The following is a 15,407-nucleotide window of genomic DNA, read 5'->3' as shown; positions in this document are numbered from 1 at the left end:
ACAGAGATTTAAAAAAAAAAAAAAAAAAGAATGCGTGAGTGTTAGAAACAGAAAAACACCCCGCTACCCCCACCAACCCACTGCCATCTCCCGGAGGAAGGCCAGTCCCCGCCCAAGTCCGCACCAAATGGCTGACTGGGTGGCGGCACCGCGCGCTCATTGGTTGCGCAGGCTGTCAGTCAGGGGCGGGTCAGCGCGCGCGCCGCCGCGGGCGGGGGGCGGTGGCAGATCCCGTAAGTCGGGCTGCCGCGTAGTTGCTCCTGCCGCCGCAGCCACCGCCACATTCAACAGGCAGCAGCGCTGCGGTCACGCCGCGGGAGAGAGCGAGCAGGCGAGCGGCCCGCGGCATTCGTGCGTCCGCGTTCTTCTGTCCTTCCGTCCGCGGCCCTGTCACCAGGAGCGCGACGCCAGCCTGCCGTGCGGTCCGCGCAGCCAGCCCCAAGGAGCTCGGGTACGGATGGACCAGCGAAGTTAAGTTCTGGGCTCGCTCTTCGCCGGCCCGCGCCCGGCTCCAGGTTTCCTTCCGCTCGCGGCGCTGACCTCGGCCCCCGACCGCTGCCAGCTCGCTGCGCCCTTCGCCCCCCGCGTTGCGCTCTCCCCTCCTGCGTTCTCCGCGGCTGGGGGAGGGGCGGGGGTCACCATGGCCGAGGCACCCCAGGTAGTGGAGATCGACCCGGACTTCGAGCCGCTGCCCCGGCCGCGCTCGTGCACCTGGCCGCTGCCCAGGCCGGAGTTCAGCCAGTCCAGCTCGGCCACCTCCAGCCCGGCGCCGTCGGGCGGCGCGGCTGCGAACCTCGACGCTGCCGCGGGCCTGGCCCCGGCCCCGGCCCCGGCCCCCGCTGTCAGCGCCGACTTCATGAGCAGCCTGAGCCTGCTGGAGGAAAGCGAGGACTTCCCGCGGGCGGCCGGCTCCGTAGCGGCGGCGGTGGCGGCGGCCGCCGGCGGGGGGCTGTGCGGGGACTTCCAGGGCCCCGAGGCGGGCTGTTTGCACCCGGCGCCGCCGCCGCCGCCCCCCGGGCCGCTGCCGCAGCACCCGCCCGTGCCCCCCGCCGCCGGTCCACTCGCGGGACAACCGCGCAAGAGCAGCTCGTCCCGCCGCAACGCCTGGGGCAACCTGTCCTATGCCGACCTCATCACGAAGGCCATCGAGAGCTCAGCGGAGAAGCGGCTCACGCTGTCGCAGATCTACGAGTGGATGGTCAAGAGCGTGCCCTACTTCAAGGACAAGGGCGACAGCAACAGTTCGGCAGGCTGGAAGGTGAGCGGCCTCGGGCGCGGTGGGCAGGGCTGGGGCGCGGGGCCGGGAGCGGCAGGTGCGTGCGGGGCTGCCCGCGGCCAGCCGGTGCGCTGGAGTAGTTGCGGGGCGCACGGGCGAGCTCCAGACCGGGAAGGGTCCGTCTGGAGGCTGAGGAGTAGAGAGAAAGTATGCCAAGAAGCGGGCTTCAGGGCGGACAGAAAAGTTTTGCGTGCAGAGCGGAACGGGCTCACCCGGAGAGACCGCCCCGGCTCCGCGGACTTCGGAGGGCAGGGGAGCGCCGCCGCGGACCCGTTCCCGCCGCCCGAGGCCGTGCAGACGGGCGCGCTGCGAGGCCGCCGAAGACCGGGCAGGCACCTGGGCGCGGGCTGCAGGTGGAGGGAACCGCAGGGCGCGGCCGGCCGTGCAGGGTGTAGCGGTTAGGGGGCACTTTGTTTTGGTTTTAGCCAGAGTGGTCTCGAGTGCTGGGGGCCGGCCGCCGCGAGCCCCCAGGAGCGCTGCCGACACGTGCGAAGGGGTGGCCACCCCTGCGGAGCGCTTGGCGCCTGGGCGCGGGGCGAGCTGAAGTTCAAGTGTGACCCCCGGCTAGGGCGGGGGCGGGAGCTGCGGCGGCCAGGGAGGGGCCGCGGGCGCAGGAAGCCGGCGCCTTTAAAGGGCCAGCGCATCCGGACTGTGAGGGGCCCGCACGGCCACGCAGAGACGCGTCCCGGAACTAGGTCTTCCGTGGAGCGCAGGGCTTTTCTTCGGAAAGGCAGAGGCTGCTCCGGTGTTTGGTGTCTGGACTGTTCAGTGTTCCGGAGCACTGCGGCGCCGGTGCGGGGCAGCTCCGAGACTGGAATTTTGGGGGAGGTCGAGTGGAGGTGCGCGTCTAGGGAACTGTCCGGGACCACCTCCTCCGGGGCAGGGTTGAAGATTTGCAGACGAGGCCCCTCAGGCCCTTTTTGCCATGTCTATCGGGAGGGAGGGATTCAAGATGGGGGTTGTCGCGACCCGAGCGCGCGGTAAAGAAAGCCCCGGGGGCTTTTAGGAAGACCCAAGCTAGGGAGGCTTTCCGGGAGGTCTCGGCGAGCGGCCTCCGCAGATTGAGTTACTGTCACAGGTGGAGGTTGCTGTGAGACTTCCTTGGCCGAGTATCTCCTCGCTCATCTCGCTATTACTTGGTGAAGGTCCGTGTTTGCCGCGTAGTTGTTACACCAAGGTTGTGTTACATACACGGGCATCCCTGTGGCTAATGTGTGCCAAAAGGTCAAGTTAGTACATCCTGTTGAAGTTCTGAAAAAAGGAGGCAAGAGTTACTTTATTTTTTTCAAAATGTGTTTTAGAGTAAAGGACATCACTTAGAATCTTATTATTAGGTATTATTACATGCAGTTTTACCTAGTTTTAGAAAGATAAAGGGCCTCTTAACGCTTGACCTATTATATAGAACAAGTCACAGAATCGGAGTTGTCTATCAGATTCGGTTTTACGTAATATTTCAATTGAAATATTTGTCTGGCTCCATTGCCAGTCCTACTTCAGCTCTTATAAAGAATCTGTGATTTTTTAAAAAAAATCTTTGGCATTCAAAGCACAAGTTAGTACTTAACACCGTTTATTTTATGTCCTTGGAAGTGGATACACCTTTAGTTCACTGGTTGTATCCATTTTGGGGCTATTTTCAGGCTTGCCTTACAAATGTCATTTTCAAGGTATTTTAGCTAGGGATATTTCTTACATTTCGTAAGATTTACTTTCTCATTTTTGGTTTTTTGAGACAGTCTCACTGTGAATCCCTGCGGGGCTTTAAATTTGCAAATCCTCCTGCCTCAGCTTCTGGGGTAGGATTACAGGCATTGGCCAAGATATATACATATATATGTATATATATATATTTTAAAGGGATTCTAGAGTTATATTACTGAGGCAGCTATTAGTTTCACATTCTTTTTTTTTTTTTTTTTTGCAGAACCGGGGATTGAACTCAGGCCCTTGTGCTTGCCAGGGAAGTGCTTATTCCACTGAACCATCTCCCTGGCCCCTAGTTTCACATTCTAATGTTTGAAATGCACATGTAATTTTATTTTTAAACTTTACTTACTATAGCCAGGAGACCTGTAAGGTGTGAAATAAGGACTATTTGGAGTGGAGGCGGGTATGCAGCTCCTGGGAACCTGGGTTAAGCTTTGAGAGGCACTAGGCTGCCTTTTTCAGATGAGCTGTTGCAGAGGTGAGGAGAGTCATTTGGTGCAAGTTAGATTACAGCAAGTGCCTTTTCAGTTTGAGTAAAAGGGTATTTTAAGCAGTAAAGAAGCAACTTGGAACTGTTCTAACTCATAACTAGTTTTCTGGTTAGAATTTTCATAAAAATGAGTTACTTGTTAAAACCAAGTTTCATTCTCAGATCTGAAAGACCTGATCTAAAACTTGATGAAGAGAGAATTTTTACTGTGACTTTTAAAAGTCCAATTTTAAAATGCAAATGAACCCAAGTTTAAAGGTTTTAGGACTGGGAAGAGACTGTTTTGGAACAGAATATTTCCAGTGATTTATTACAGGGAATTATTGAATAATTAAACAGGCTGTTTTGTATTTAATTCTTGGGCCTGTCTGAAAATTTGAAAATCATTGGCAGAGGCCAGAGTAGTTGGAAGGCTGTTCATAGCTAAACACTAGTTATATTTGAGGGATATGCCTTTTGTGTTTGTGAGAATGGTATGTTACATTTGTCTTATACACTTACCTTATTTTAAAATTTCTATTCTTTTGAGACAGGGTCCCACAGTGTAGGCTGCCCTGGAACGCACAGCAATCCTCCTGATCATAGGTGTGCACCACCACACCTGGCTACTTGCTTTAATGTATTGTATAGAATTGTCATAGTTTCACGCAAAATGGAACTAAAGACTTGGAAAACCCAGGATCTTTTAAACCAGTACAGTATTTATAAACAGTGAAACTTTATTTCCATGATCTGTTTTCTCACATAGAAAGCTTTCTAAAGCTTAAGAAGCAGCAATGTCATATCTGATTTTTTTTTTTTTAAATGGCAGTTTTGAATTGAGTCTTGTTTTTTGTTTTGACATTTTTTGGAACACAATTTTAAGCTAAAAAATGTGTGGATGATAACATTTAAGACTTACTAAAGAGATTTTTTAGTGAGTTTTATTATGAAATACCTCAGATAATACTTAATTTGGGATCAGTTGTTTAATTTGGTCTTTGAAATGACAGTGCATTTACTTATATTTAAAAACATCACTATTCTGTAATTTCAATTTTAATTTTCCAGTGCATAATTTAGCCACAGAGATCTGTTGCAAAGATGGATGCTATTTTGCATACTGTCACGTTTGACTTAAAGAATCTTGGTGAGAATGGTTGAGAGGACCTGAGACATTTTCCAAATTCTCGTTATTGAAACAATTTTTATAGTTGAGCCAAAAACTCAGTTAATGTATTTTCAAAAGGGATAATAAAAAAGAGAATTTAAAATGTCTCAGATGATTATGCAGATAAGTGGGATTATCTTGTTCATCAAAGGCTAACCATAATCTGAATTTGCTACGAAATGTCTTATAGCTAAGGGCAGGGAAGACAGCTCAGTAGAATAAGTACTTGCCTGGCAAGCGCAGGGTCCTGAGTTCAATTCCTGTTACCGTGTCTACTGGCTAAAACAAAAAAAATTTTTGTTGAGAAATTTGAACATAGGTGTCAAATCTGAATACCTTATGTAGGATGTATGGGGAGATAGTGGAAATCGTGGTTTCTGCTTTTTGGATGGTAACTTTGCTTTTTTTTTTCCTTCTTTGTTTTTTAAGTGGCAAACATTTAGTACTTAGAAGGAAATACAGTGGTTCTTCAGTTCACAAGCTTGATTTCTTATGCAGTTTTGGGAGAGACAGCCACGTTTGTATTTGTGTGGGAAAGATGGGCATGGTTGTGTTTGATACCCAAAATAGAATTTGCAAACAAAAACAGAATTTTGCCAAACACCTTTGACTTCTGAACTAAATTGTTCACCAACAAGTGTTTTGAACCAAGGTACCAGTGCATTTTAATTTTCATGTAAACTGTTAAAACATTGGAGTTGAGACTCCCAAATTGCTGGATTTCATGCTGTGCATTGGGAATCTTCTCTGTGGCCATATGAAATGGGAATGAGGAGAAGGAATACTGAAGAATCTTTGATGGCCCAGAAATGTTTTTCCTGTTTGTGAGCTCTGTCTCTTTGTCCAAGCTCCCAAGCTGCAGTTTAATATTTAGACCTTCTAGGAGAACAGCTCTGTGTTTGCCAGGAATTTCTTTGGGAGAGCCTGAAATACTTGCATTTTTCTGTAACGCTCTGACCTTGGAAGCTACCCAGTGCCTTGGCATCATGGGAATTTACCCAGCCATCTTTCGGGGTCTGTCTGCACTGTAGCTTTGGAGCTTCCTGAATCCTTTTGGGAAAGCTGTATAGACCTCTTAGTCTCATTTCTGCAACTGAAGATACAAGCAATAACTTTGGCCTTCATAGCAATAACTTTGTAGAGGCTTGCCCAGTCCTCCAGTGCCTGCTCCATCAGATAACCATCTTTTCTTCATGAATACAAAACTTTGAAGTTTGGTGTTATTCTGCACTTGTGAAATAGAGAACCTGTTTGCCAGTGTCTTACCAACTTTTGGGCTAAACACTGTAAGTAGTGTGTCATACGTTGATTTATCTTTGCCACTCAGAAGGCATATGGGGCCACTGTTATTTTTTCTTTCTTTCTTTCTTTTTTTTTTTTTTTAAATATATATATGTATGTATATATATTTGGTACGTGGAATTGAACCCAGGACCTTGAGCTTGCCAAGTATAGCTTTTTTTTTTCCTTTTCAAAGTTTTATTGATAAACATATAGCAATGAGACAGTTTCAAATCAAATCGAAAGTACAGTTTCAACAAATAAATATTTGATTCTTTTTTTTTTTTTTTTTTTTTTTTTTTGGCGGAACCAGGGATTGAACTCAGGCCCTTGCACTTGCCAGGGAAGCACTTATTCCACTGAGCCATCTCCCCGGCCCCGCCAGGTATAGCTTTGATAAAAGCTTAAAGAAGCAAAAGAAGAGCAAGCTTGTCTTGATATTAAGGTTAATGCACTTGGAAAGCTGAATTTCAGCTGCTGTTCTGCATATGCTTAGGTGAATTTTCACCTTAGTACTTCACTTAAATAAGGGCATCTGGGCCAGGGATTTGGCTTAGTGGAATAAGGGCTTCCCTGGAAGCACAAAGACCTGAGTTCAATCCCCGGTTACACACACACACACACACACACACACACACACACAAAGGCATATATTCAGTATATGTTCTTCACTTCAAGTCATATTTATTACAAAAAATTAAGTGAGAGTTGTGAGTGTGTGCTTAGCCTCTGTAGTCCCCTTCTGGTTTTTGTTTTGGTGATTGCTGAAGCTGCTCTGAGGTCAGTAATCACCAGGGCTGGGCTGGGGTGGGTGGGTGCGGTGGAGGGTTCTCTTTTTTCAAATTTCCTTTGAGAAATCTGTTCTCATGTTGGACCTGGCTATGTTGTATTGACCTGTTCTTTTCCTCCGTGTTGCTTCTTCCTTTGCTTCGTTTACCTTTTCTTCCCCAAAGTAAGTGTATCTCAAAATCGGTTGTAGACTTTCTCTGGTCTTATTCTAGCTCCTTTATTACCCTGTTTGCAGTTGCAGAAGACTATAAATCTCCCACTTTGACCTTAAATTCAACATTCTACATGTAAACATATTCTGTTTCTCCTTAGTGTCAGATAAGGTTCCATTTTGAGGTCTCCAGTTGGGTTAGTGACCTTATGTTAGCCTCTATCATAGCATTCAAACCTGTATTTTCTTCTTAGCATTCTCTCTTACATTATTTAGTGTCTCCAAATCTGTTAGCTCTACATTCTCCGGGCCTTGTGAACTTAATCTTTCCAGCCCTTAAGTACTGCTTCAGTCTACATCATGTATTTTGGGCCTAGACCCGACTGTCCCTGGAGCTTGGGCCCTCCTGTGCTGCTGCTGGGAAGTCTGTACATTCTGCTTTGTCTGCAAGGTTCATGTCAGTTCACCAACTTCCAGTTTGGGCTGTTGCCCAGATGAATGTTTGCATCTCTGAGAGTCTGCCTGGTAATCTCTTTAATTCGTGCTACAGTGTAATATAACTTTATATTTGAGATTTTACTGGTTGTGTTGAGGATCAATACACATGATTCAATTTGTACGCAATTCTTAACACACACCAAAAACAAAAAACAAAAAAACCCCCAAAACCAGTTTTTCAGTTAATCCAGTGACTTTCCAGCTTCTAATTTAGAGGCAGATTTTGAGCTAGATGTTTCTGAATGATAGAAAAGTCTCTCAAACATAGATTAAGTAGGGAGACTGGGTGTGATACACTTAACTATGGCACATAGTAGGAAGGACTAAAGAAATAAATGCCTTAGAGATAAATGCAGTTCTTTATTGGCTGTTGAGCTCAGCCTTGCAAGTTTGAGAATATTGCCGTAAGATTTCACTGTGAAAGTTTTCAAACATTCACCAAAACACTCAGGTACTCAGAACTAGGTTGTACTACATCTATTTCATTGTACTTTATCAAATACCTAAGTGCACATCTATCTTTCCTGTCACAAATTCATATTATTTTTCAAATTTACTTTTGGGATTATGGTCTGGCATTCATGAAGGCATGGAAATAGGAGACATAGCAGTTTCTCTGAATGATAGATGTGTGAAATAAAGTCTGAAAAGTACAGGTTGGAGAATCTATTGTTAGAGCAAATTGAATATATAATGAAAGGTTACGGACAGTATTTTTCTGTCAAATTATATCTGTGCAGTCACAATATAAGAAATTATGAAAAATACGACTACACTTGAATTTTTTAAAATGCGTCTCCTCTTCCTATGGTGTTGCGGGTCAAACCCAGGGCCTTGAACAAGCTAGGCAAGTCCTCTAGCCCTGAGCTACACTTCGAGGCCTAAACCTACCTTCTTAGGAACACATTCCAAAAAAAGGAACACATTCCTCTAAGTAGACACCTATGGAATGCAGTATAAAACCAGTGTTTTACTTTTAAATTTATTTGATTTTAAAACTGACATGTAAATATATGGAACAAATTATGAAATTGACATAGAATTATTGACATATATGAAACATTTAGCCTTTTTTTTTTTAACATTTAGCCTTTTACTTGATCTGCTCTTTAAAATTAAATTCCATGTGCAATGTTCCAGTAGTAGAGTGGCTCAAAGAAAGATTTGATTCTGATTAATTATGCTTTTTTTTTTAAAAAGATAGAATATTAACTTTGAAGTTCACACTGGCCTTGACTTTGTATGTAGCCTAGGCTGGCACTGAACTCCTACTTTAGTCCTGACCTCCTCAGCCTTGTGAGTGCTGAGATTACAGATATGCATCACCAACCCTGGGTCAAATAATTTTTATCTTTGAAAAAATGAGAAGTTTTGACGTTAACACCTTCAAAATACAGTTAAGGAAATGGTCAGGAAATTATGTTGGATTAAAAGCATGTTTCAAAATTTCTTTCTTTTTTTTTTTTTTTTGGCAGAACCGGGGATTGAATGCAGGTCCTTGCATTTGCCAGGCAAGTGCTTATTCTACTGTGCCATCTCCCCAACCCCTCTTTTTTAAAAATTTAAATGTCAGTTCTAATACTGTGCTAACTAAATATTGGATATTCTTACTAGTCCTCTAATTGTCATATATTGTTATCCACTAATTCTGGTTCAAGAATGCAGGGTAGAATGAACTGTGTCAGTAGAGCCAGAGGCTGTTAAATTTGAATAGGCCAAACTTCAAATTGATGTCAGACAGACAAAATGGAATGTATCAGATTTATTAAAAGTTAGCCAAGGGGCCAGGGAGATGGCTTAGTAGAATAAGCACTTGCCTGGCAAGCTCAAGGGCCTGAGTTCAATCCCTGGTTCTGCAAAAAACCACAAAAACAAACAAATAAAAGTTAGCCAAGTATTGAAAGTGTTTTACTGGTGTGTTTGTACCTGCAATTACAGACAAAAAATACTCTTGGGGCCGGGGAGATGGCTCACTAGAATAAGCGCTTCCCTGGCAAGTGCAAGGGTCTGAGTTCAATCCCTAGTTCTGCAAAAAACAAACAAACAAAAAACCAAACAACAAAATACTCGGGGCTGGTGAGATGGCTCAGTGGTCTAAAGCACCTACTTAGAACAAGCTAAGCTAAGCAAAGCACAGGGACCGGGGTTCAATCCCCCAGCACCACGTGCCAGCCAGCCCCGCCCCCTAGTGGGCTGAGCTGGCCACACACACACACACACACACACACACTAAAATGAAAAAACAAACAAAAAAACTATGGGAAGGTAGGAAACAGTTAAACAAAAATACACTGAAAAACCTACAACTGTGGGGTTTTATTGATTGTGTATGCTCCCTCTTATATGAAGAAAACAGCTTTCAGAGCATGGCAGATATTATCATGCAGTCAGGGATAGGAAACAATAGGTAATTGGCCAGTCTAATTTTTTTTTTTTTTTTTTTTGCAGAACCAGGGATTGAACTCAGTCCCTTGAGCTTGCCAGGGAAGCACTTACTCAGCCAGTCTAATTTTTAAAACTATTATTTTATTTAGTGTTTGGTCTTTTCATTTTATAAGTTGAAAAATACTATGGGAATCCTTTACTTGTGTCTTGTCTTCATTCTAATTTGGAAGGGAAAAAGCACAGGGTATTCCTTCAGGGAGAAATAGACATCACTTTGTAGATCTAGACAAGCACTTTTCCATGCTAGCCCGTCACTTCCGGCTGTTGCCTGGTGAATTCTTTAGTTAGAGAGTGTGAACACTAGTGTGCTCTCACAGAAATCTGCTACTGCTCACATGTTGTAGCTCATTGGTGTGAGTACCACACCAGCTCTGGAAGTAAGTGCCAATGCCTCCAGCAAGCCATACTTCTTTTACACATCTGTGGTGAGATGTGTAAGAGAATCCTGAGGCTGCCACTTCCCTTAGTTTTACTTCATTCTACTATTGCTTTGTAGATCTCTGAGAAAAAAAAAAAATTTGTCTTGATACATATTCCCCTGGATGATACTTGTTTTAATTTCTTTATGTGGCTTTAGTTACTGAACTGGTCCTAATGACATATCTGGAAGCCTTAACAGCCATGAAGGTACTGGCTGACTTCTTGTGATTAAAATGAAGTTGTGCTGAGAAAGAAAGTGGGAAGAGAGGGTCTGTTTCCAAGCTTGTGCTCTTTTGACGATTAAAGACATTTCTTGACCAAACAGGTTTTTCTCAATTGCTATTCATCACAAATCTGGAAAATAGGTCATGATTTCAGCAGTCTCTACTTTGGTTAAAGTAGAAATTGGATAGTCATCTAATTTGTGAAAAAACTTTTTGTATTTTTAAGCATGTTGCCTCATCTTGAAGTTCTTACAGTACATCTTGAGCCTGCTGTAGGGAGCCTCCATTACTGGTTTGCTCAGTTAAGAATTTGAATATAATTGAATGAATTTGGTATTATGGCATGTAGTGATTGCCTTTTGTAATTGCAGTAAAAAAACCCCAAAGAGTTTGATTAATCCTCTAAGTCACATTTGGGTCTCAAGCAAAAGAGGAGCCTATGGAGGGCGAGGGGAAGAGGGAGATGGGTTTGATGGTGTGAGAGATGAAGATTTTGCAGTGGCCTGCTATTCTGAAGAGCTGGCTGAAGGCTGGAAGCATTGGGCTTTGGCTCCCCACTAGCACTCTTCTTTTCTTAGTGTAGAAGATAAGTGCTTACCCTCTCCTCTGTGATGTCTCAGAAGTCCCACACATGTTGCCAAGGAAAGTCCCTTGCCTGAGCGAGAAGTCCTCACATATGCAGCCTTAGCTTTGCAGGGTAGCAGGACTAGAAGTGAAAAGACATGCTGCTTTCTGTATTTGAAAGACAGACTTTAAATCTGATTTGGAGAAATTAAAATTCAATCACCTAATTAGCAGGTTTATATTGTATTGCCTTAAAAGCTTGAAAATGAAATTACATACGTATTGTATTTGGTAATGGTCTATACAAAAAAGTGTCAGATACTTAAAAGAGTTCGGTTGCTTGTAAGGAAAGTCAGAGGAAATGGTTTGCATATGGTTTCACTGTAGACCTTATTTTGGCAAGATTCTTGAAGTAGTAATGGCTGTAATGTGGAATTTATTGTATTGTGTTGATATGAAAATGTTTTTAAATTTCCTGTAGCCTTAACTGTACGGTTGCATAAATAGCAACAAGATAGGTGCATTTATGCACCATACTGTTTAGAGATGGTGTAGCATCATGACTCTGGCTATGAGGTTAAATTTGCTGCATCAGTTTGTCACACTAGTGAGGGCGCTCTGTGTTGGTTTCAGCCCTGCATTACTGTGCTTTGCATACAGGAGCTACACAGCTCTCTTAAACCAAGAGTTAAGTTACCTGACACAGTTACCTGACATGCCTGTGTCAGGGACCTTCTAAAAGGCTGATAGGAAGGCAGGAGGAAGGAGAAGGAAACAGAGATTTGTAGGTATCAGCGGAGGTTCTTTGTGTACCTGATAACAAGCTGGATACAACTGTCTAAGCTTGAGTGGAAAAGGTACCTCTCCAGATGGGTAGGTCAGCAGGCCATCATAAAATTTACGTGCAAAAATGAGAACTTATATGGGCTGTTGTGTAGTTTCCTGTATAATCTTTGTGACTGATTTTGTCCCCATCCTTCATTTAGAATTTAATTTTCTCTATTGGCTTATTTGCATGTATTGAGCATGAAAGTTTCTGTGTGCACTGTTCTGTTATCTGTGTGCTTCTACTTGAATTTGTAAAAAAAAAAAAAAAAAAATTGGTATTGGAATTGAGTCTGGGACCTGTGCTGTTCGGGTAGGCACTTGTGCTGCTGAGCTATATCCCTGGCCCTGGATTTGTAAAATTGGTGAAATACAATTAATTCTGAATTTTTGGACCCTAGATTTATATTTATTAAGTTATACTTGTATTACCATGGAGGCTTTCAAATTCCATATAACATTAGACGCTCAGCATTTGATATCTATGTTTTAAAGAGGGCCAACAAAAAGTCTTTTGCATTTTTCTCCTCAAGAAATATTTGATAAAATTAGTGAATGCTAAGGAAATTTATTAGGGCTAAAAATTCCTGTATTTGGGTATATTTTTGTGATTGACATCTTTGGTTCATAATTGCTTTCTCACCTGTGACCACACTACTGTGTAGCACTTCTCACGCATTTCATTCCTGGAATCTTGAGATGCTATTTTAGAGAGCTTTATCTTCTTTTCTTTGCTGTGCTGTGCTGTGCTGTGCTGTGCTGTGGTGTGGTGATAGGCACTCAGTACAGTCACCCTAACTCACTTCGTAGCCAGGCTGGTTTGGAATTCATGGTGATCCTTTTGCCTCAACCTTTTTTTTTTTTTGTGGTATTGGGGATTGAATAAGGCAAGTGCTTATTCTTCTGAGCTATCTCCCTGGCCCATCAACCTTCTGAATGCTGAGATTTTGAGTGTATGCCATCATGTCTGAGAGAAACTTTATCTTTCAATTGTCATTTGGACACTTTTGATCTGTTTTTTTTTTTTTTTTTTTCAGAACCAAGGATTGAACTCAGGCCCTTGCGCTTGCCAGGGAAGCACTTATTCCACTGAGCCATCTCCCTGGCCCCTCCCCAGCACAGTTTTGATCTAAGTTATGGCAAAGACAAAAAGAAAGCAGATTATTATTATTTTTTAAAAATTTTATTTGTTTATGTGTGTGTGTGTGTGTGTGTGTGGCCAGCTCAGCCCACCAGGGGGCGGGGCTGGCTGGCATGTGGTGCTGGGGGATTGAACTGCGGTCCCTGTGCTTTGCTAAGCTTGTTCTAAGTAGGTGCTTTAGACCACTGAGCCATCTCACCAGCCCATAAAGCAGATTATTTAGATAAAAAATTAAAACCTAATGATCACAGGTTTCAAGAGTTACCTGTCTGCTTTAGAAGGGCTGAGTGCCTGGAATTCTTCCCTGGCTTAGTGAGAAGTACATACTTAGGATCTGGTCAGCTTAGTTGAGTTTTTAAACCATTTAATAAGTGTTCTGATTGTTAACGTTTGGGCTATTGACTTTTTTAGTGTGCAGTATTTTGAGGTGGAGGGTGTGGGAAATGTAGAGTAAAACAGAGACAAAAAACTGAGTCAGATATAGTCCATATTCATGCCGAATGTTTTTTCCTCCAGACTATCAGAAGATATAGGTCTGATTTCACTGACCACTTGTTTGCATGCTGTATAAATTATATGCATATATATACACATATATCTATATCTACATGTACATCTACATCTATATATTTTTTAGATAGAGTCTCCCTTTGTAGTTCAGGCTGGCTTTGAACTTACCCATGGAATCCAAGCTGGCCTGGAACTTGGGTTGATCCTTCTTTGTTTTGGGTGCTGGGATTATAAGTGTGCAGTACCATGCCTGACCCATAAATCATATTTCTAAAAAAAATGTTTAAAGTAATTATCGTGTTATGTGAACCCATTGACCAATGGCGATATTCAAGGAGGACCTACTTAAATATCTTTAGTGCTGAAATTGTGGAGGTTTTTTAATTTTTATTTATTTATTTATTTATTTTTTTTTGTGGAACCAGGGATTGAACTCAGGCTCTTGCACTTGCCAGGGAAGCGCTTATTCCACTGAGCCATCTCCCTGGCCCCGTGGAGGTTTTTTAAAAAAGCTTTTAATGATTGTGCACTATGATTTTCTGCCTCAGTTTATATGAAAGGGGCTAGAAGGGGAAACATTTGCCACCATAGATGTCCTGAGCTGAGATCTGTTCTATGGGGACCGATCTCGCGGGGGCCTTCATTTAACCTTTTTTAAAATATATTCTCTTGGCTCATTTTAAGGAGTACTGAAAGGAAGAAGACAGTAAGTCACAGGGGAAAAATGAAAATTGAAACACTTCGGACTCTCAGGTTAATCCACCAGAGGGATTCTTTAGGTGACTTAATTCTTTGTGATCCTTAACTGTGAACATACACCAGGGATTAGAACCCAAGTCTCTATTACTTCTCTTAGTCACCTGTCCTGTTAAGTTTGTTTCTGTGTGGCTGGTGAGATTATTTCAGGCTGACTTAAAAAACTGCCCAACATTTATTAGAGAAACTGTCTGTGAGGGGCCTTTTGCAGAAAAGCTACCCTCTGCTGGGGAGGTGCCCTACTCCCCTCAGGGTGCTGTTTTGTTACTGTGGCTTAAAACAATTAGCCACTCAGGGCACATCACAGGCATGGTCTCTTGGACCACAGCAAGTGACTTGTTTTTTATGAATTGAATGTTACAAGTATAGCATGTTTCCTTATTCTTAGAAAACTTTTTTCTTAATGACTATTCTTTCATCATCTTTGGAGTTTATAGTTATTCACTCTGCCTATAACTATATCAATAGCATTTTGGTTTGGCCAATTATGGGGTATGACCTTTGACATCCTGTGTGGCTGTGCCTGGGAATGTGACATCCTTCTGTTTGGATGGAATTCCCTTGTTTTGTTTCCTGTGATAGTACAGGGAAATACACATTTTGGCCCTTTCAGCCAGAGGTAGACAAAGGAAAAAAGTAAAGTTACAATGCATAAAGGAGGATGTTGACTACTTTGTTTCTGGTAGGCATGGTTTTATAGAAGTCTAAAACTATGAAATTATTTCGTATACATACTAAGAAAATGCTATAAGCACAGTTTTTAAAAATATCTGGATTCTCTTTTTTTTTTTTTTTAAACTAGACACTTCAGGGTCTTTGAACTGTTTTATGTTTAAGTGCACACAGTGCTAAAAACCAGCATTAAAGTCATATTTCCTTGTTGAGATTTCTACCATTCCCGTGCATACTACTGAGAAGAGCTGCAAAACAAAGAAATCTGGTTTTTTTTTTTTTTTTTTTTTGGGGGAACCGGGAATTGAACTCAGATCCTTGCGCTTGCCAGAGAAGTACTTATTCTATTGAGCCATCTCCCCAGCCCCTTTGTATTTTTTTCTTAAGAATAGGAAATGTTTGGGGCTGGTGAGATGGCTCAGTGGTCTAAAGCACCTACCTAGAACAAGTAAGCTAAGCTAAAGCACAGGGACCGCAGTTCAGTCCCCCAGCACCACATGCCAGC

General features: G+C 43.2%; 1 protein-coding gene across 1 annotated transcript in view; it reads left to right on the top strand.

The window, feature by feature from the left end:
* Positions 1-281: 281 nt before the first annotated feature.
* The window catches only part of Foxo1 (forkhead box O1), an 84,514-nt gene continuing 69,388 nt past the window's right edge, over positions 282-15,407 (top strand). Inside the window, exon 1 of the mRNA XM_004645048.2 lies at positions 282-1,258. Coding sequence (XP_004645105.1) covers positions 641-1,258 — 618 coding nt within the window. The 5' untranslated portion in view covers positions 282-640. The remainder of the gene's footprint in view (positions 1,259-15,407) is intronic.

The sequence above is a fragment of the Octodon degus genome, unplaced genomic scaffold, assembly GCF_000260255.1.
Source record: "Octodon degus isolate 3935 unplaced genomic scaffold, OctDeg1.0 scaffold00216, whole genome shotgun sequence".
NCBI classification, from domain to species: Eukaryota; Metazoa; Chordata; class Mammalia; order Rodentia; family Octodontidae; genus Octodon; species Octodon degus.
Note: the sequence above shows the minus strand (reverse complement) of the source record. Positions and strands in the feature narration are given on the sequence as shown.